Source organism: Podarcis cretensis, assembly GCF_951804945.1.
Source record: "Podarcis cretensis genome assembly, chromosome: 1".
In the NCBI taxonomy this organism is placed as follows: Eukaryota; Metazoa; Chordata; class Lepidosauria; order Squamata; family Lacertidae; genus Podarcis; species Podarcis cretensis.
Genome location: NC_137170.1, coordinates 47,173,385 through 47,192,512, shown reverse-complemented (window position 1 = coordinate 47,192,512; position 19,128 = coordinate 47,173,385). Strand labels below are relative to the sequence as shown.

The following is a 19,128-nucleotide window of genomic DNA, read 5'->3' as shown; positions in this document are numbered from 1 at the left end:
CGATGCCCGCGCCCCGAGCAACAGCGCATCTCTGAGGTAAGACCAAAACCGAAAACTTCTCCCGACGGCGAGATGCCGTTTCCTCAACCAGTTTCTACGAGTTGCTCGAAGCCACGCCCACACGGGTTCGTCGCGTGGCCAGAGAATCCTCCGCGCCCCGCCTACTTCTTCTGAACGGACAATACAGTAACCCCTTCCCCGCCGCCAAACAGTCACGTGACCGTCAGCGAGGCAGGAGGACCGCGCGCGAGTGAGGTTGGGCGGAGGGGACGCGGGGAGAGACACTAGATACATAGTCCGGCCGCTCTGACTCTCTCTCTCTCTCTCCCGGCGAGGAAAACAAAACGGCATATGATCGGCAGCCCGATTCGACCAATTGAAAGCCTCGGGCGGGCGGAGAGGCGGGACGAGGAAGGGAACCAATGAGAGAGCAGTTGTGAAGAAGGAAGCTGAAGGAAGTGCTGAGTCGAAGTAGCTTAAAGCTTCCGAGTTTTTCCTGCCACGTCGCTGCTGGAGGTGTCTGGAACCTTGAAGATCAAAGATTAGGTGGGATATGCGTGCGCGCGCATGTGGTCGCTAGCAGAGGGAGGAGCTGGGAGGAGGAGGAGGAGGAGCAGAAGCGGAGTAGGAGAGGCTGGAGCGACTGCTTGACCACTTCCAGAGTTTTGAGAGAAACGGAGATGGAAGGAAGGAGGCTGTTGAGGGCTGCTGCTTGAGGCTGGTAGGTCGGAGTCCGCGGGGGGGGGGAGTGGGAAGTTATGGGTCTTTGCTTCACTCCTTGAAGCGGGAAGGGCAGAGGCGCCGTGTGCTACCGATTTTGTGGACTTCCGACAGGCACCTGGTTGGCCGCTACGGCCCCCTCGGCACAAATTCGCTGTTTTTTCTCCTCTGACTTTAGCTGTGGGTTAGGTTTTGGTTGGGTTATGATAATTTTAGGTTATATTTTAGTGGTCAAGATTTACTGTATATTTTTAACTGCTGCCAAATCTGAATCGTCTCTGTTAAACCCAGTTGCAATTCAATGTATTCCTGTTGTGTTTTAAGATTTTTCTGATCTTGTAAGTGAGCCGGAACTGGTCTGTGACCGTAATAATAAAATTCGATTTACTTGTTGGGTTGGATAGCCTTTCTTCCTCTTAAGGAGACCCTTGACTTAATCTAACCATAAAAGTAATGGTTACAGGTAGTAGCCGTGTTGGTCTGCCGTAGTCGAAACAAAATAAAAAAAATTCTTCCAGTAGCACCTTAGAGACCAACTAAGTTTGTTATTGGTATGGGCTTTCGTATGCATGCACGCTTCTTTAGATAGTCTGGCTTGTATAAAAATAAACAACTTCCATGAAAGCCGGTATAGAAACAGTTTCCATTAAAGTTGGCGTTAACACAATTGCAGTACAAGGCTAATAATACTAAGACAAAACTAACCAGTAGTAGGAATATCCAATACCTATATCCTCACAGAAAGCTTGTTACGGGTTTCGCTTGATGTCTTAAATGAATCAGAGAGTAAGTTGGATGAATGTTATTGTGCAGCGGCTAGGATCCAGAGACTTGCTTTACTGGAGCTCTGGTTTTACTGCTAGGACTTCTTTCCTTATTTTTTGTTTTTTAAGTTGAAGAACACATGTTGTATGTACAGTAGTATGTACAGTATGTACAGTGCTTCAGGATGAGAACAGAAATTGTGGGGCGGGAGGCCCCATTAGCTAAAGTGGTGCTTCAGGTTAAGAACAGTTTCAGGTTGAGAACGGACCTCCGGAACGAATTAAGTACGTAACCAGAGGTACCACTGTATCACAAACTACTTTTTGAAATAATTTCCCCAAAGAATCCTGGGGGAGCTACAATTCTCAGCAGCCTTTAACACGCTACCATTCCCAGGATTCTTTGGGAGAAGCCATGTGCTTTCAGGGTGTATGATGTGGCTGTGAACACAGATTTTAAAGCAGCTGAATTGAGGTGTTATTTGTGTAGAGCTCTTCAAAACTGCTGAAAGTTGTGCTGTACAGTGCACAGAATGAAACGAAACTGTTGGCGAGGCAGAATCTGCTGGCGAGACAACCGAAGGCCAGGTCCCAATCAGACTTGGAGAATACGCCACCGCTGGACTTCTTCATCAAGGCTAGGGTAGGTGATGATACTTTCAAATTTTTAAGGATTAATGCTTTAAATAGAATGGATGAGTCTCGGATATTTACAGTGAAAGTCCACGCTTAAATATTGACACAATAGTTGCCCTGCCGCACTCAGTTTGCAGCTCAGTGCTGCAGAACATCAGTGTCGGTATCCATCAGAGGAAGCAGGAAAACTGAAACATTAATTTTTTTCATGCACTTTCTACAGTGGTTTACAGAAATAAATATGCAGATAGTTAAGAAAAGTAATAATAAATATGCAGACAATTAAAAATATTTTCTATCGTTTCAAATTTTATGTGATTTCAATATGTACGTATAATTGGTGTAAACCGCTTTCATTGTTTTTATGAATTTGAAGTATACAAGTATTTTTTAAATAAAACAAATATATAAACAATGAAGCGTTTTGGCCCTTAAGCATTATCTAAGAAGGTCTTTAGGGTTTTGTGTTAATTTTTTGTTCACAGTTCATATGTGATATATGCCTTTTAGATGAAAATGGCTAATTTTTTGATTGCCCCTATTAAAACAGATAGCAAACTAATGTTTGTGTGGACGTCACTCCGAGTCAATAGTAAATTATCTGAAGTATGTATGTTGCTCTGGATAGCTCTGTAGAGATTAGGTAATCTGCCTATAAACTGCATACACACAGTAAAATTGATTCCTATATTGGGATAGAGTAGACCATGGGACTTAACATTTGGTTATTGTAAGCAGTGTTGTAGGAGGACTTGGAAGTGAAAGATCCAGGGGGATATTGGATGAGGTGGAATCTGAGTATTATACTGAGAGGTGGGGCATTTTTCCAATGCGGGAGGGAAAAGAAATGTAATAGCGGGAGAGAGAGAGAAAGCAGGGGACATGTTCCCTTTTCTTATTCCGTTCTCTTCCTCAGCGTCCCCCAACAAAATTGAGTTCCCCAATAGAACACTGGAGTAGATGGCTTTATATTGCTCAGGGTAACGACATTTCTTGAAATTAGTTTCCTGCTTTTTAATTCACTCTTAACCTTTTCACTCATAGTTAATTCGATATTTGTACTTGTTTAATATTTAACCCACCAAATATTTTATGGAATCTTTCTTACCTATGTATCTCCTTCTTATAGACAAGAACCATCACTGTACCCAGACACTGGCGAAGATGAATCTCCCTCCGCTGCATTATCTGAAATACTCTCGAGCATGCCACCACCTGGTAAGGAATTTACCAAGAAAGTTCCCACTGCTTTCATGTGTTTGAGACCTTTGACATGTATTGTCACTCAACTTTTCAAAGGGTGCCTGCCGCCTGTGTCTAAGGAATATTTTAATCGGTTTTAAAATATTGACAAGTTAAATTGACAAATGGAAAGTAGTGGCTTTCTTGAAGTCAAATCTTTTTTTCAAATGATAAATATATAAACATTTTTTCAAACATAATTCACATAAATGAGTATTTCAAGGCCTTGCCATGCCATCTTTATTAAAACAGGTTTCTTTAGGGTGCTTCTGCCAGACATGTTGTCAACTTCAGCAACTGAGAGTGAGGTTTCCATCTTCATTTCTGTACATAAGAACTGCCCTGCTGCATCAACCTGCATGATTGACAAATAATTCCATTACTAAATTCAGAGGGTTAATATACTGTTCAAAGATTCTCACATTCTAGCAATGTCAACAGGGATGAGTGGGGGACAACTGCCATATCTGGTCAGATAGAAATCAGATACATATGTCCAGAGCAACTTCTTGGAAAGTAAAGCTGAAAATAATACATGTTCATATTGTAAAAGGAGTTAACCTCCCTGAAGCCTTTTGGAGACGGCCAGTATAGTGTGCTAAAAAAGTTGTGTGCAAAGTTAAAGTAATCTTAAAGAATGACTATGCTGTCTCTATTCCACTTGGTGAATGCAGTAACTTTGATTTGCTGCTTTCATTATAAGTAGCCAAGGTGGGTACAAATCAATGATTTAAAAAACAAAAAAACCTGATTTTTTAAAAATTAAAATTGGATTTTTAAAAATAAAATGCTTTTGGAGGAAAAATCTTTCTAAAAATAGTTTTCTAATAAGGATTTGTTTTTAATTATGTAGCATGAGGCTTTATATTCAATGTTTAAATTTTTTTGTAAATGAATTTCATTAATCCATTCACAATGTCATGCTCTTCCAGAGGTTTCTGTAAGATTATTTGGGGCAGTTTTTCTAACAAGAAGATGTTATCACAGATGCTTGTTTTTGTAGTTCTCAGAAGTGTGAATTTGTGTATGCCGATATAGCATGCCTTTTCATCACAGGGAAAATGTTATAAACATACAGAGTTGAGGAAAAAAACTTAATCCCATTGTGCCTTTCCAAATTTACATACACAGAATCAACCCCATACCTCTTAAATGCTGAGTTCCAAGAGGTTCAATGAATAGATTGTTCGGAGTGGAATAGATCTGCACAAGTAGCTAAGTGTGAATCTGTAAAAATGAAAGTGCAACCTCGTGCGCAGAAAACTCCACAAGTCTTGGGATCTTTGTGTAATAATTGTGCAAGTCAGTTGTTTAACCACATCAGTTAACAAGCATGGATACATATGCTATAATGTTACTGTTTTAGTTAAATAAATTGGTTAAATTGTTATTAAGGAAATGGTTATTTTTCTCCTTCCAAAAAAGTACAGCAGAAAAGTTGTCCGAATATAAATAGTTAAATTATTAAATCTCACAATAATTTCATAATTATTTATGTATTTCTAATAGTATAACCAAATCAGTAATTTTTGCTATAACAGTAAAAACTACTCTGAAAATTTATTATTCCAAAAATGAGGGCTTCATCTGGTTGTAAATATTAAGATTATACCAGGAAGAATGAGTCTTTTTGTAAAAAGATTATTTAAATCAAGTCTTTTTTAAAAAAACTATTTATTTTATTTGATTAGATGTTCATACAAACATTAATACACATACATTTGCAACCATAATAACAACAAAAAGAAAAAAAGATAAGAAGAAAAACAAAAGAAAAAAATTAAGGTAAGAAAGAAGTACATAAAATAGGTGGATGATAATACACCTTTGTGACTTCCCTCCACCAGTGCTTGTCATTTTTTCATTCAAGATCTTATTTACATTGCAAATAATGTATCACTACATTATTTCTTTTAGTATACTATTATCAATACAACTTTACGAGCTTAGTCTAAACATCCCAGCATGTTACCTTTAGAGCAGTGTTTGCTCATGTACTCTTCGAACCATAACCATTGTGACCTTAATTTCTGGTGTGTTTGATATCTTATTGCCGCAGTTAATTTTGCCAGTTCTATAAATTCTGTTAATTTATATAGCCAATCCTTTTTTGTGGGTATATAATTTCCTTTCCAGTTCTTTGCAAGGAGTAACCTGGCTGCTGCAGTTGCATAAAAGAATATTTTTTTCCTTTCTTGTGGTATCTCATCTCCTACTATACTCAGTAAGAATGACTCGGGTTTTTTCCCCTAAAGATACCCTGAGCATCTTTTTTAGTTCCTCATGGTTGCATCCATCCTATTTAAATCAAGTCTTACTGGCTAGTGATTTAAATCATGATTTAAATCAAATCCACCCTGTAAATAGCTACAGTTGTCCTTTGCACTGAGTTTTTATATTTATTTGTAAGAAAACTACCAACTACTTCCTCGTGTTAAACTGCAATGGTAGATGCTTTTCCTACCACAGAAAGTAATTGTATGAAGTGCTACAGATGTTTGTCCATTGTCATGCAATATAATCTATGGGGAAGATGGAAAAGGGATCAGCTAACGGTGTTTGATTTCTTTTTAAGAATTACCAGGATTTTACTACGATCCTGAAAGGAACCGCTACTTTCGCTTGCTTCCTGGGCATAACAACAGCAACCCCCTCACCAGTGAGAGTATTCAGCACAGAAGGCTGGAGAGTCAAAGGCTAAAGCTCTTGGAGGAGGAGGAGAAATGCATGAAGGTGAGCTGTTTCACTTAATTATTCTCTCATAATTAGGTTCACTTAACGCGTAAGGTCATTGCCATCAGCTGCTTTAAGAGTACGTAATTCTATGCCGGATTCTGGTTTCTGATGTAAGTTTACACGTTTCTCTTACGTTTGAAAATCTTATTGTTCAAGCTTTAATTCATAAATTGAAAGCTTACGTTATTCATTTGATTAAACATAGAACAAGATTATGTGAAGTCCACACGCTTGCTCGATGTAAGAGTGACAATTGTACTTGAAGAGTTCATGGAGTTGTATTCAATGAAGTCATTGGATGAACAACTTCCAGTGGTGCAATGGAACTTCCTACCCTTTGTCCTTCTGAAAGCCCCCCTCCCAAAAAATACTGCTTTGGGAGTTCCCCCATTCCTCCAGAGCAGGACTGTGTTTGTTTGTACTCAATCACACATGTGGAGGTTGGGAAATTCCATTGTGTGATAGTTCTGCTTATGGTTTTGTTGGATTCTGCCCATGATTTTTTTAAGCACAAGGAACATGATTGTGCACTTTCACCATTTTTAAACAGAAAGCATCCAGGTCTGGGCTGAACTCTTCAATCGTTTTACGCAAGAGGCAGTTAGGTTTGCCTAGCTCTATCAACTATCGCAGGTAAGATGATTTTACATTCCTTTTATGTTGCAAAGCTCTTTCTCTTAAGCTCTGTGGAAAAGGGGAACTTCTCTAACAGACCAGAGTGACTACAAGGTGCCCAATTACTAAATATATCAGTATCAGATTCTACAGTATGTGGAGGATGGATCTACAACATACCTTTCACATTTATTTGGTTTGCAGCCTACCTAAAACTACTTTTGCTTGATTTGGTGGAAGATATAGTTATCAAAGTACTTTTTTGATCAAATGGTAATCTTTCTCTGTTCATAGTATTTTAAAAACAGTGTGTAGTTCTTGTATATAAGTTACTTATACTCCATTTTTATCCCGTCCTTCCTCCCAAAGGGCAGCCTTTATTAGACTAGATTTTATTTCAGCTAAACAGTCTAATTGTTGCTGTCACTGAGGGTGCTATCCAACTAACTCACTTGTAAATGCATTTGCGCGATTCACCTTACAAGCCCCATCAGCAAAAACCCTATGCGAGGGCTTCCACTTGCATGATGGGGCTTTCCCTCGTCTCTCCTCCCACCACTGTATGCCACCTGAAATTGACTGGTGGGAAGGTGGAGGTGAACCCCCAGAGCAGTGAAGGGGGGGGTCGATCCATCTGGCAAGTTGATAGGGGAGGAACCACCTATTCAAATCAGCAGGCTTAAGTCTCCTTTGAGTATGGTGAACATTGGATATCATCTATGGAATTTCATTGATGTTGATAGGCAATACACTGCAATTTATTCTCTCTCCCCCCCCCCCCCACTATTGGACTTTGCACTGGAAATGATAGGTTTGGGAACGCTCAGGTACAATCCTATGGCTAGTTGGTGGGGAAATATGAAAGCATTTTAACCACCAATCTGTTAATGCCTTGTCAGACTCTACTGGCAGAATAGAAGGGAGTACAGAGTGCAGTCCTTCCATTACTATGTGTAAAATATTTTTTTTAATACTTTGGTCTTTCATTTCCCTCCTGTTGGAAACAAGGGGCTGGATACATTTAGATAAAGTTCAGAAGTGTACGTAAATCTCCGAGTTTTGGAATGTTATCAGGAAACCAGGAGGGCTTTGGACCCAAGCAGCTTCCTAGAATGTCCCCACCCTTTTGACCCTGCATCATGTTGGGCCAAGGTGTCAGAGGAAGCTGGTGCCATTGGAGAAGGATTATCCGACACTGGTTCTCCCTGACCCAACGTTCTGTTTGTTATGTAGAAGGGTTAGATCTGATCTGTCCTATGACGGCTGCTACACCATCTCCAGGGGCCATAGGACAGCACTCTTAATTTATCTGACCACTCTAAAACAACACTTGATTGTTAGCACTGATACTGGCTCTCATACTGATTTTGGCTTTGTTGACATTGAATGCCAGTTTCCTTGGTGGTTCTCTTTTCCTCGTTCTGACGTAGGTCGATCCATGAATTAAAAGTGAATTGCATGCAGAGAAGGAAATTGGAAATTGAGACCCCAGATTCCTCTATTTGTGGAAGCAACAATTTTAAATTGATAATGGTAAGTTGGAGGGGTTTTGTTTTGTTTTTTTACTTATGTTAGGACAGTCATTTATCTTGGTATTAAGGTTGCAATGTGATCTTACAGCAAGAATGATCTCTTCCAGATGCATCCATGGGAAATTCTTCTGCCATTCATTTGGAAGAATGGCAGCTACTAGCTGGATCTTGGGGCAGGGTGGGGGGCAGGGGGGCATTTGGCAACTGATAAACTTTCTGTAACATTTTGAGATGAGATTGCGATTTTCTTCATTAGTGGAAGAGCCCTCCTTGGGGGAAAAGTAACCCCTCAGCAATTCACACCTTGCTTTTGCAGGCAGACAGTGCCTCTGAAAGAATATTCACTGTGAATGACGTGGAGCATGGAGGATGCAAATGTGGTATTGTCAACCTCAGTGGTTTGGGGAAGAATACTCTTACTGTGGAAATGTACGACAACCTGTATTTTACAAACCGCAAGGTACTGCTCTGTCCTTCTTTCAAGTTTAGAATTTATTTATTCTCTTTAACCCTAACTATTGAGACCAAGCAGAAATGTGGAGCACTTAAGTAGATTTCTGAATATCAGTTGCTGGGGAACAACACTTGGAGAGGACCAATTTACTTGTGTTTTGCTTATGGGCTTTCCATAGCCATCTGATTTGACCACTATGGGACATGGGATGTTGAACTAGATAAGCCTCTGGTCTCATAAGCTGGTCTGGTCTTGTGTGAGAGCCTAGCCACAGTTATCTGTGTTCCAGGTTAGATTATTGTAACTCATATGTGGTTTGAATATGGAAGCTCTTTTCAGAATTCAGTTGCAAGACTGCCAAACCAAGACCAGACATCAGGAACATGTTTCATCTCTGCTTAAACAAGTTTTTGGAGGGTGGAATATCAGTCCTTATAACCATAGGGATGAGACCCTTTCCCAAAGATTGCAGTGTACAGTATAAAAACACAAAATTCCTAACATTAAAAAAAAGAAATAGTTACACACATCCCACACAAACACACTTTTAAAAAGCCATAAATTATTTAAAAGGCCTGGTTAAAGAGCTGTGCCAATCTGTAGGAAATCTATGGATTCTCATTTATTAACTAGATTGCATTCAGCTTCCTATTCATTTTCAGGGGGCGGGGGGAGCAGGGTTATACTTTCATCACTAGCCTGTTCAGTTAATCTATCTGCATTCAGATATCCTTGTTCCAATAGGCATTTTCTGTGTTTTTTTGTTTTGTTTTGTTTTTTTGTTTTGTTTTGTTTATTTTCAAGGTGAATTCTGTGTGTTGGGCCTCGCTAAGTCATCCGGATTCCCATGTGTTATATCCTTCTTATAAAAAAATGAAATGCTATCGACTGTCTGGCTCCAAACACCCTCTCTGATTGCATGAAGCCCGGGTGGCTCTGTAGTTTTCGCTGGAGCTGAGGATGATGAAACAATCGCTGACACTGCTAGAGCACCGGTGGCTGAAAACTCATTCTGAGTCAGACCGAACACTGGTTAGAGCTCAATGTTGAGCCTACCAAGTGGTGATAGCGACAGCGAAGAGCACCTTCTTCACCGCCTCTATTGCATATGTAGAGAACAGCAGCAGGAGACTCTTTTCAAGTGGTTCACAATCTAGCGGAACCACCTTCACCATCAGGGCCTTGTGATGACCCCAATTATCTCCTACAATGATTTTGAAAAGTTCTTTGCAGATAGTCGCTCAGATTCAGAAAGATGTAGACGCCACAGTGGGGTCCAGGCTGGGGTGGAAGAGTGCTTGGGTCCTGTCTGGTGATGTTGCATGGATCAGTTCCAATGAGGATGTGGACAGGCTGCTTGGACAAGTGAAACCAACCACATGTCTCCTGGATCCTTGCCCATCCTGGCTCATAAAAGCAAGCCGGGCTGGGCAGTGGGCTCCGCGGGGTGGTGAATTCTTTCCTCTGTGAGGGAGCCTTCCCAGACCCACTGAAAGTGGCGGTTATTAAACCACTTCTTAAAAAACATCTTTGGACCTGGCCAATATGGCCAACTATCGCCCAGTCTCAAATCTTCTGTTTTTTGGGCAAGGTGATTGAATGGGTGGTTGCTGAACAACTCCAGGCATGCCTGGAGGATGTGCACCATTTAGACCCCTCCCAAAAAACATGAAAATAGTGTTCTCTTCAGTATGATTCTAGAAAAATCAGTTTTCTGTTCTGGGGCTTTGAACTTAAATTAAGTAATGCTACTGCAGTGTTTTTGTGCTTTGTGGTAGAAAGAAGAGGAACATGACTTCCATCATTTATCTGTTTTTTTCCTTCTGTTTATTCTTAGTATCTATGCTAAAAGTAGGGAGCAGAGATTGGAGACATTGGTTTAAATGGGGGTGGGGAACCCCATAAGTTAACACTTTTATCTATGATGCTTTCTTGATAGTGCATGTTGTACATCTTGAAATGCTCTGAAATCTCCTGTTTTCTAGTGAAATATTTATTAGTGCAACTGTGGCAGAGGGAGATCTGCCTCTTGTGCTGATTTAAAGTGACACATTCTGTTCCTGCGAGAGCTGTCTGTATTGTCTCTTTAATATCCTTAACTACCTCCATCAAGCTGTGCCTCATGGGCATTGCAGAAACTCTCGGCTGTGCCAGCCTGCTTCCAGCATCTTTGTTCAATAACTCTAATGCAGGTAGTGTATATCTGTTGGGTGAAGTCTTAGGCATGCGGAGATCCTATATGAGACATACCAGTTTTACAGTTGCCAAGCGTGATTTTTCTGAGTGTTATAAGAATAACACTGACATTGCCTTATGTCCAGGCCTCTGGCTTTTGTTGGCTTAGTTTAGGTAACTAGTCAGCCTTCTGTCGGTAATTGTTTTGCTCCCTTTATTGAACATAGTTTTTAAAATTATGTCTGAAGCACGTTGCTAATGTTCAGCCACTGAAAGAGGCAAGCAATATGCTTTGGGTAGAGGGCATACTTATAAAAGATGGGATTTGGGGATGCATCGTGCAAATTCAGTCATCATAATTCCTTCCTCAAAGCAGTTCGACTAAAGTAAATGAGACTGCTTTGATCTAAGTGGACTATGGCCTTGCTCCCTGGCAGGCATGCAAAGCAGGCATTGGGTCGTCAGTTAAGCAGTTCAATGTGGCAGAAGCTCTTCCAAGTGTTTTTTGCATTTTAATGTTTTGAAGATACAGTGGTGTGAATAATAAAAGATAGGTACCCTATACCGTTTTTGGGAGACAAACCTGGTGTTGAGGATACTTTCCTAATGGCTTCTTCCTTTTTCTTTTTAGGAGACCAGCCTGGAATGTTGTGCAGCTTCAAGATCTCCACAGCCTGGTCCTGTGCTTGGTGTCTGAATCCTCAGGCTGATAATTACTTTAGCACAGGTAAGGTGAAATACTTTACCACTATCATTATGGAACTAATTACATGTCTGGTGCTTACATTTTGTTTCATCTTAGGTTTAAGTCAACAAGTCCATGTGACCAATGCAGTGACCGGTCATCGTCAGATATTTTCTATCAGCAGTGATGCTCTCGCACAGCAGTTTGCCACCCAGGTAGGAGAGACTTTTTGTGCAACAAGCAGACCCAGGCAATGATAGCCCTGAATTTCTGTGGTTAATGTTGTCACCACTCAACTTAAACAAGCTTTGAGGATACAGTAAAGTTGTACTATGGAGTAGTGGATAGAGCACTGAGCTTTGGTGGAGAAAACCTGGGATCAGATCCTAGTCATTGAATTTGCCTGGTTTTCTTTGGTTGGTATCATGTAGCTTATTTCAGATGGTTGTTGCTTGGATAAAATGGAGGTGGGGGAACAGCCCAGGTACACAACCCCTCGCTACCCAAGAAGGAGGGTTTGGGTACAAGTAGTAAGGCAGTGTTGAAATCCACTGAATTTGTTCTTTGGCTTTTATAGGCTCCAGTGCTGTATAATGGCTGCCGTTCAGGGGAGATTTTCAGCATTGATGTCCGCCGACCCACCAATACAGGGCAAGGGTTGAAAAGCCTCCGGCTGTTTCATGACTCAGCAGTCACATCTGTGAATCTTCTGAAGGATGAGCAGTACCTCTTGGCTGCAGACATGGCAGGCCGGGTAGAGATCCAGTTTGTTTCACGAAATATTCCATGAATACTGTTTTTACTGCCTTGCCTAAGCATTCCGAGGATTTTCCTTTAAGTGATGTGTTTGTTCTCTTACTCTGTCCATTTACAGATAAAACTCTGGGATCTGAGAAAACTAAAATGTGTGAAAGAATATCACGGTCATCACAATGAACACAGCATTCTGCCTTTGCATGTCAATGAGGAAGAAGGGCTTCTTACAGCAGGTAGGGCACATGGCCATGCACAAAATGGAGTTTGCCTAAAAAAGGCTGTTGAGACAAAGCTGTCTGCCGTTGTTTTTGACAAATGTTTTATATATCTCTAGGGCTGTGTAGTGAGAGTTTTTCCATCGTTGTTCAGCCAAAGGATCCAGTGCATTTCACTCACAGTAACTGTACCGAGTTAAAATATTGGTCCATCTGCCTTAGTGTTGTCCACACTGGCTGGCAGCAGCTGCCCAGTGTTTCAAACAGACTTATATAACCTATAAATAGAAAATAATGCTGTCCTGCATTTGAATTGTGAAGAAATCTTAATAGCTGACAGGAAACATGCCCAGGACTCCACAAAATGTTTCTAGTCTGCTGACCCAAATTTTCAGAAAATTTCTCCTCTCTGGGAGATTCATTTGCCCTTTCTTCCACATATGTATCTCCTGGGCCTGTGTTTTGCTCTCCACAAATGGCTGAGCTTTATCCTTGGCCTCTGATGTTGCTGGCCACCATCTCCATAAATCCACAATCAGTCCCATCCTCCTGGCATAACTCTTGCAGCTGCAGCAAGCAGCCTCGCATGATTGAGGAGACAGGGAGATGTAGATGTAAATGTAACAAGTATTTCATTAAATGGACGTAATGGGCTGTTAGGTGCTAGAATTTTTGTTTTTTCCTTCCTCAGTGGGTCAGGATTGTTATACACGAATTTGGAGTCTCCAAGATGCTCATTTGCTACGGACTATCCCTTCTCCACATCCATTTTCCACTGACTCCATCCCAAGTGTGGAGTTTTCATCACACCTTGGAGGCTCCAGAGGGGTTCCCGGCTTGCTTATGGCTGTCAAGCAGGATCTCCATTATTTCTCCTATAAAACAGACGATCCATATTGTCTGTCTGCCAATGAAATGGACAATTCCACTCCACCTCAGTGATGGAGAACAAAAATGTGGAGGCTGTCTGCTCTGCATATTGTTGCATGGAGATGGGCTGTGGTTCTTTCCTTTAACATTCTTTATTTTCTTATTTCGTGAACACTTTTCTCCTCAGTTTTCGTATTTCAGAATATTGTGAATAAAGTCATGGGAGCATTTAGTTGCTTTTGCTGTTTTCAAACACAGTTCTTTGATTTTTATTGCATATTGTCAGCTTCAGATGTTGAAACTCATAGAAGAAAAAATTCAGTATACCTGCGTCCTCAGATATGCCACTTTACAGTTTCCATGCTACATGCTTGCTCCTAATTGTTTACTTGGAGAGCTTATAGGTTTTATATAAGCCCACAGAAATAGTAGAACAGTGCTGGCTATCGAGGAAGGGTGCTTTCATCGGCAGTGCAAGCAACCTGCAGGAATATTGCCCATGCCATGCAGAATGGCTGCTGTTCTGGAAATCCTGATTATACCTAGCATTCTTGCTTCTGGGCTGAACATGTTCAGTTCCAGTTACTGAGCTTGCTGATTACTCAATACATAATATTTTTCTTGCTTCTGTAATTTGCTAGAAATGCTTACCAAAAGCTATGCCATCTTGCAGAGTCTCTGAGGTGGGTCTGCTCGTGTTCCCAATGTCCTAAGAACTAGAATTATCTGAGAGATATTTCAAGTGACATAAATCAAGCACAACAAATACTTGCTTCCCAAAGTATGTTTCTACTGTGATGGATAGGGAACAAGTACGTGCAGATTTATGCTAAACCTGACCTGTTCAGCACACCATTTTACGCTTTTTAAAATAAGTGGATTTAGATTTTATTTTGACTGTTCTTCGGCAACTTTTGTGTTAAACTCAAATGTTTAAGAATTTAAGTGAAAGTTTGTTATTTGTTGCTGCTGCTGTTTTTAGAGATTCTGCATCTTCATCATTCCACTATGAAAATGTTTCTTAAAAAATAAAGGGAGACTGAAGTTCTTAGTGGATGGTGGATTTGAATCCGCAGATCTGTTCCAGCACAATAACAAATATTTTTGCAAAGTCTCTGGAAAAGTGGTATGGTTTTTAAGACAACAGCAGCTGAAGGAGGAATTTAATTATTTTACTTGGAGCTCAGATACCAGCATGTCTGATGACACCTAATCCACAATAGCAGCTTGTAGCTCTAAAACGAGTAAGGAGTGAGAGACGGCTGCCAAAGTGGGCTGCCACAGCACCAGAACAGAAATTGAGACTCTGTTGCCCACCTTTGGGGGCTTGGAAGACAGTTTTGGAAATATCAGCACAGCTTTTGCTGAGATAACTGTTAAACATCATTTTCAAAGGCTCCAAAAAGCCTACCAGAACTCAAAAGACAAGACTTTTGATGTGGAAAACAGTTCTGGGTTTTCTCATCTATGGTTTTAGTGAGCGTTTGGAACAGGATATGACAGGTGTTTATGGCTTGCAGATATATTTGATTTGAAGGTCCCCCAGGGGTGTGGATTTGAGTATACTCATTGAGTTAACTTTTCCACTGGAGTGGCAAGTGGGACTTAATGACATATTGTAGTTAGCATTCAAAAACAATATAAGGCACTTATTCCTAGACATAAAGTGAAAACCTTCCTTACCAATGAGGATCAGCACAGTATTTCAAGACTGATCTGTTGGGCTGTTTCATTGCAGGGAACAATTTTCATTTAAGTGGGTCATTGAATCCTTAAGACACTTAGGTGTACAAATACCTACTCAGTTGTCAAAACTGTAATTTCATACTACAGGCAACCACCACATCAACCCCCTGGAGAAGGAGAATCTGGAATATGATGCTTTTGAATGAACTCTATAACTTGTGACTTTGTGCATAAGCATAACCAAGAGTCTGTTCCATGTTCAAAATATTTTAAGACACTGTAGGCTTTTTGGACGAGTAGGAATAAATTAAATATTTTGGACTGGAGGTTCTGAATGTGGCTCTCCCAGACATCCCTTTAGTGTGCACCAAGTTCCCTCACCACTCCTTCTTTATTATTATTATTAATTGGGATTCCTTGGTGCTTGCTATTCCTTTCTGCCTTCACACCCCGTGTAGACTAGGACCTGGGTAGCCAGGGTTGAAATCCTGCCCTGGGCCAGTCACTGTCTTTGTCACAACAGCCTTGTGAGGCAGGTTAGACTAAGATTAGAGGGTGGGAGAAACCTTGCGCTCCTTAAAGGAAAAGTGGAATACGTAGAATGAATAAATAAAAATTCTTTATAGGATTGGAAAGGAAGAGAGAGTAGCAGGTGGCAGAAGCCTGTGCATCTTAGCCTCCTGCTACTGCCTAGTAATTCTGAGGGATCAGGGGAATGACCAGGAGTGCTTTGCTTAGAGGTGGGGACAGGTATCTGCTTTTTAAAAAAAGCTTTGGCCAGTTCTTGTGGTTGGTCTGTTGCTTTGGCCCATAAACCTCTCCAGATAGGTTTCTGCAGCAGCTTGAATCCTAAGCTGGTAGCAGGCACTCCTAGCCACTGGCTCTTCCAGAGAGTCCAAGAGAACCACCAAACTGTATTCTTGCCCCTTGAGAGGAATGCAACCCTATCCTGATAAGACACAACAGTGAAGATTCTCTGGATGACCTTCCCAGTGCTTTCATGTAGAGAAATCATAAATGTGTCACCATAAATCAGTTAATGGAAGAATGGTGACTTGCAGTTACCTTTTTCAGAAGGGGAACAGTAGGCTTGGGGAAAATATGCTTGTTTTTACTGAATCTGTAAAACAGACTTTGGTATTTCTCTTATTATACATTGAATCTTTACATTGAAATAATATATAGTGAAGGCTGAATTCAAATACTTCATTGTAAACAAAAGAAGAAATGCTTCATTTTTTAAACCAGTATCTAAGCCTATCTTTCCATTTGCCAGCTGCCACGTTGGAAATAAATAATAACTTTGTCACGGAATAGTTAACTCGAAGCCTTTAATTTTGTAACTTTTTTTGGTATGTTTTGGCATGGTTGCTTCATCTTACTACAGCCGGATCCCAGACTGAGAAACACACCTGTGTGCTGGGTTAACCATGCACTGCGCCTTGTAGAATATGTGAACCAGGAAAATCCCTGTTTGTGGGGCTGTTCATGGTATGGTGTGTGAAGAATATTTATTTCATTTTTATACTAAACCTATGTGGAATTTAAACTTCATTTTGGCACGGGTGTATCACCTTTTCCTACTTGCTTTATAATGGCAAGCCAAAGACACTTCAGTAATTTGTATTATCTTATGACAATTCCTTTGTGAGCAGGCACCTACTTTTGGCTTCCCATTTAAATTCCCATCTTGGCTGTGAGTCCTGTCCCCTGCCCTGCAAGCCGTTTCCCACTTGGCCTGGGAGGACCTGGGCCCTGACTGACTTCAGCTACAAAAGCTGAGGCCGCTGAACAGACTTTTGGGGCTCTACTGACTGAGGTGGGGGTGGGGGGTTGTTGCTGTTACTTTTTTTTTTTTTTGTATTTTTATGTTGATGTTATGATTTATATGGGTGTTTTTTTAATGTGGTTGTGTACTTTTTGATGTTTTATTGTTTATGACTACTTTTAATAATTATGTATTTTTCATTTTGTAAGCTGCCATGAGCATAGTTTTAACTATGGAAAGGTGCCATACAAATAAAATTATATATGTTTGAAAAATCTGCTAATTTTTATTCGTATTTTTTTGTACTAGTTACCACTAGCTGTACTAATTTAGCACCAATACACACATCCCTTTTTGTCAATAGATTATGAAAAGGGTGTAACTAAAGTCCATGGCAAAGGTTGATATTTTTGGCATATAAGCCCTTCTTACCGATAAAATCCCGGTTAGGAGGTGGGAAGCAGCAAGGTGGAAGGGGAAGGAAAGAAGGCTTTTCAGATACCTTGCCTTCCTTTTATTTACTTTGGGCACACTAAATTTAATTTGGACATTCATAGTTGTTAAGTTAGCCTGGTACATTTGCTTATTTGTCATTTTTTTTTTTTTTTTTTAAGGAAGATGAATGCCATTTCCCCAAGGCTCCCTTAGGCATATCCCTCTAATGCAGAGGTTTTCAACCTCTTTTGAGTCCATGGCTCCCTTGACCAACTACCTTCTTTCTTGTGGAGCCCAGTTATGTCACCCCTTGCCTGCAGAGCTGGCAGCCCCTCACTCCTTTTTGAACACCCTCCCTTGTGGAGTCTTCCCTCAGCCCCCTTTCCTCGGGAGTCCTCTGGGAAGCCGCAGCTGCCGCCCCTGCCCCAAAGAGAGGTGCCTCCTCACACTTCCCCACAAGGGCCTGGGAAGCATCCCCTGGCCAGCCCCAGAGGCACCGTTCATCTGCTGAGCTTGTAGTCAGGGGTTCTGCAACTAACAGCTATGCATGCCTTTGGGAGGCAGAGACACAAGAGGGCATCAGAGTAGGGAGGGAAGGAAAGAGGGACAAAAGCCAGTGTTGCCCGCAGCACCCCGACCATCATTCAAGGCACCCTAGGGTGCCACAGCCCACTGATTCAAAACCACTGCACCAATGGCTCACTTGAGGTGGTCTGGCTTTGGCTGGAAAAATACCTCAGTAATGTCTTTTTTTTAAAAAAAAAAAAGTATTTACACATGCAGCAATGCCAGCCTCAGGCTTTTTAATCACTTGAGGCAAAACATAAAATGGTGCACGTCCCCCACCTTTACCACCACTTGAGGCAACCGGAGGTGGCCCAGGGACACTTCAGCGTGCTGTAGGTGATGAGGGGGAAAGGAGGTTGGAGAGGAGCAGATGGCGACAGCAGTGGCCTTGCTGTTTCCAGCAACAAACTCGGGAGGCAGCAAGTGACGTGCTTCTTGGCCTTCAGAGCTTCTTCCGAGCTCCTGTTCTGAGGTACCAGAGGGACTGTTCCCCCTCAGGGGGCGACTGGGATGACAGCAACAGCACATATTTGCAGACAAAGGAGCGGCAAAGGTTCATGAGGATCCCTTCACCTTCCTTTCCGGATCTGCTGTCATGGTGACTGCCTCAGGGTAATGGGTGGACAGGCCCTCCCTATTGCGGAAAGGATACTAGACTAAATGGGTCCTTGGCCTGAACCAGAAGACTCTCCTTATGTTTGAGGTGCAGGTAAACGCTAAACTCTGAAAGTCCTTGTGCTGGGCTTCCACAGCTGTGGCAGGTTAGTAGAATCCCACCAATGGTATTTCTCACAGAGAGCCCCAGTAGTGTGAAGTCTTGTTTCTTGCTATAAAATTTTCTAGATTTGTTTGGTTTGCTACTGATACAGCTAATCTTTTATCTGAGGGGTTATAATCATTCACATACCTAGCTTGTCTAGGAAAAAAAGGCGCCCTAATTATATTGATGCCTTGAGTCCTTTTGTATCTGGAGATTCCAATCTTTTACTTGGGTATGATTTTGAAACTAAGGGAAAGCAACCAGTTGCTCTTGGAAGCATAAACCTCCCTCTTGTTTCCAATATAATACGGAGTATTGCAAGGCCAAGCAAAATTACAGGTTCAACTTCCCCATCTCCTAAAAATTATGGCACGTTATTTCTACTTTGTGGAAACTGAGACAGTTCTTAAAAGCATTGCCACTTATAAGCTTTCTCCACTTTCTAGAACAGCTAAGTGACTTAAGGGGAGAGGGGAGGGCAAGGAGAGAGAGTGAGATGGTGCTAACAGGCT

At 41.3% G+C, this 19,128-nt stretch overlaps 1 protein-coding gene and 2 long non-coding RNA genes across 4 annotated transcripts; 1 reads left to right on the top strand and 2 right to left on the bottom strand.

Annotated features, from left to right (window-relative positions):
• Positions 1-425: 425 nt before the first annotated feature.
• Positions 426-13,653, top strand: DCAF4 (DDB1 and CUL4 associated factor 4). 2 transcript variants are annotated; one of them, XM_079990238.1, is made up of 14 exons: positions 426-546; positions 1,975-2,127; positions 3,250-3,338; positions 5,938-6,095; positions 6,649-6,731; positions 8,144-8,246; positions 8,562-8,705; positions 9,504-9,553; positions 10,812-10,891; positions 11,506-11,601; positions 11,677-11,774; positions 12,137-12,313; positions 12,434-12,548; positions 13,222-13,653. In XM_079990238.1, the coding sequence occupies exons 2-14, from the start codon at positions 2,018-2,020 to the stop codon at positions 13,470-13,472; spliced, it is 1,554 nt and encodes a 517-aa protein (XP_079846364.1). In that variant the 5' UTR covers positions 426-546; positions 1,975-2,017; the 3' UTR covers positions 13,473-13,653. The 2 variants fall into 2 exon arrangements, with proteins under 2 accessions (XP_079846364.1, XP_079846363.1); XM_079990237.1 differs by lacking the exon at positions 426-546 and adding an exon at positions 571-721.
• Positions 3,573-5,024, bottom strand: LOC307224104. Its single transcript, XR_013842425.1, has 2 exons — positions 4,508-5,024; positions 3,573-3,717 (listed from the first exon to the last, which is right to left on the bottom strand). It is a non-coding gene; the product is annotated as an uncharacterized lncRNA (long non-coding RNA).
• LOC307224056 lies at positions 13,596-17,708 on the bottom strand. The gene is made up of 2 exons (XR_013842397.1): positions 16,699-17,708; positions 13,596-16,666 (listed from the first exon to the last, which is right to left on the bottom strand). It is a non-coding gene; the product is annotated as an uncharacterized lncRNA (long non-coding RNA).
• Between the last annotated feature and the right edge of the window lie 1,420 nt (positions 17,709-19,128).

Coding starts and splice junctions, on each gene's coding strand:
- DCAF4 (XM_079990238.1), top strand. CDS start 2,018: ATGAAACGAAACTGTTGGCGAGGCAGAATCTGCTGGCGAGACAACCGA. Junction 3,339..5,937: donor CTCGAGCATGCCACCACCTG/GTAAGGAATTTA, acceptor TTTCTTTTTAAG/AATTACCAGGATTTTACTAC. Junction 9,554..10,811: donor CATCCGGATTCCCATGTGTT/ATATCCTTCTTA, acceptor TACCTCCATCAA/GCTGTGCCTCATGGGCATTG.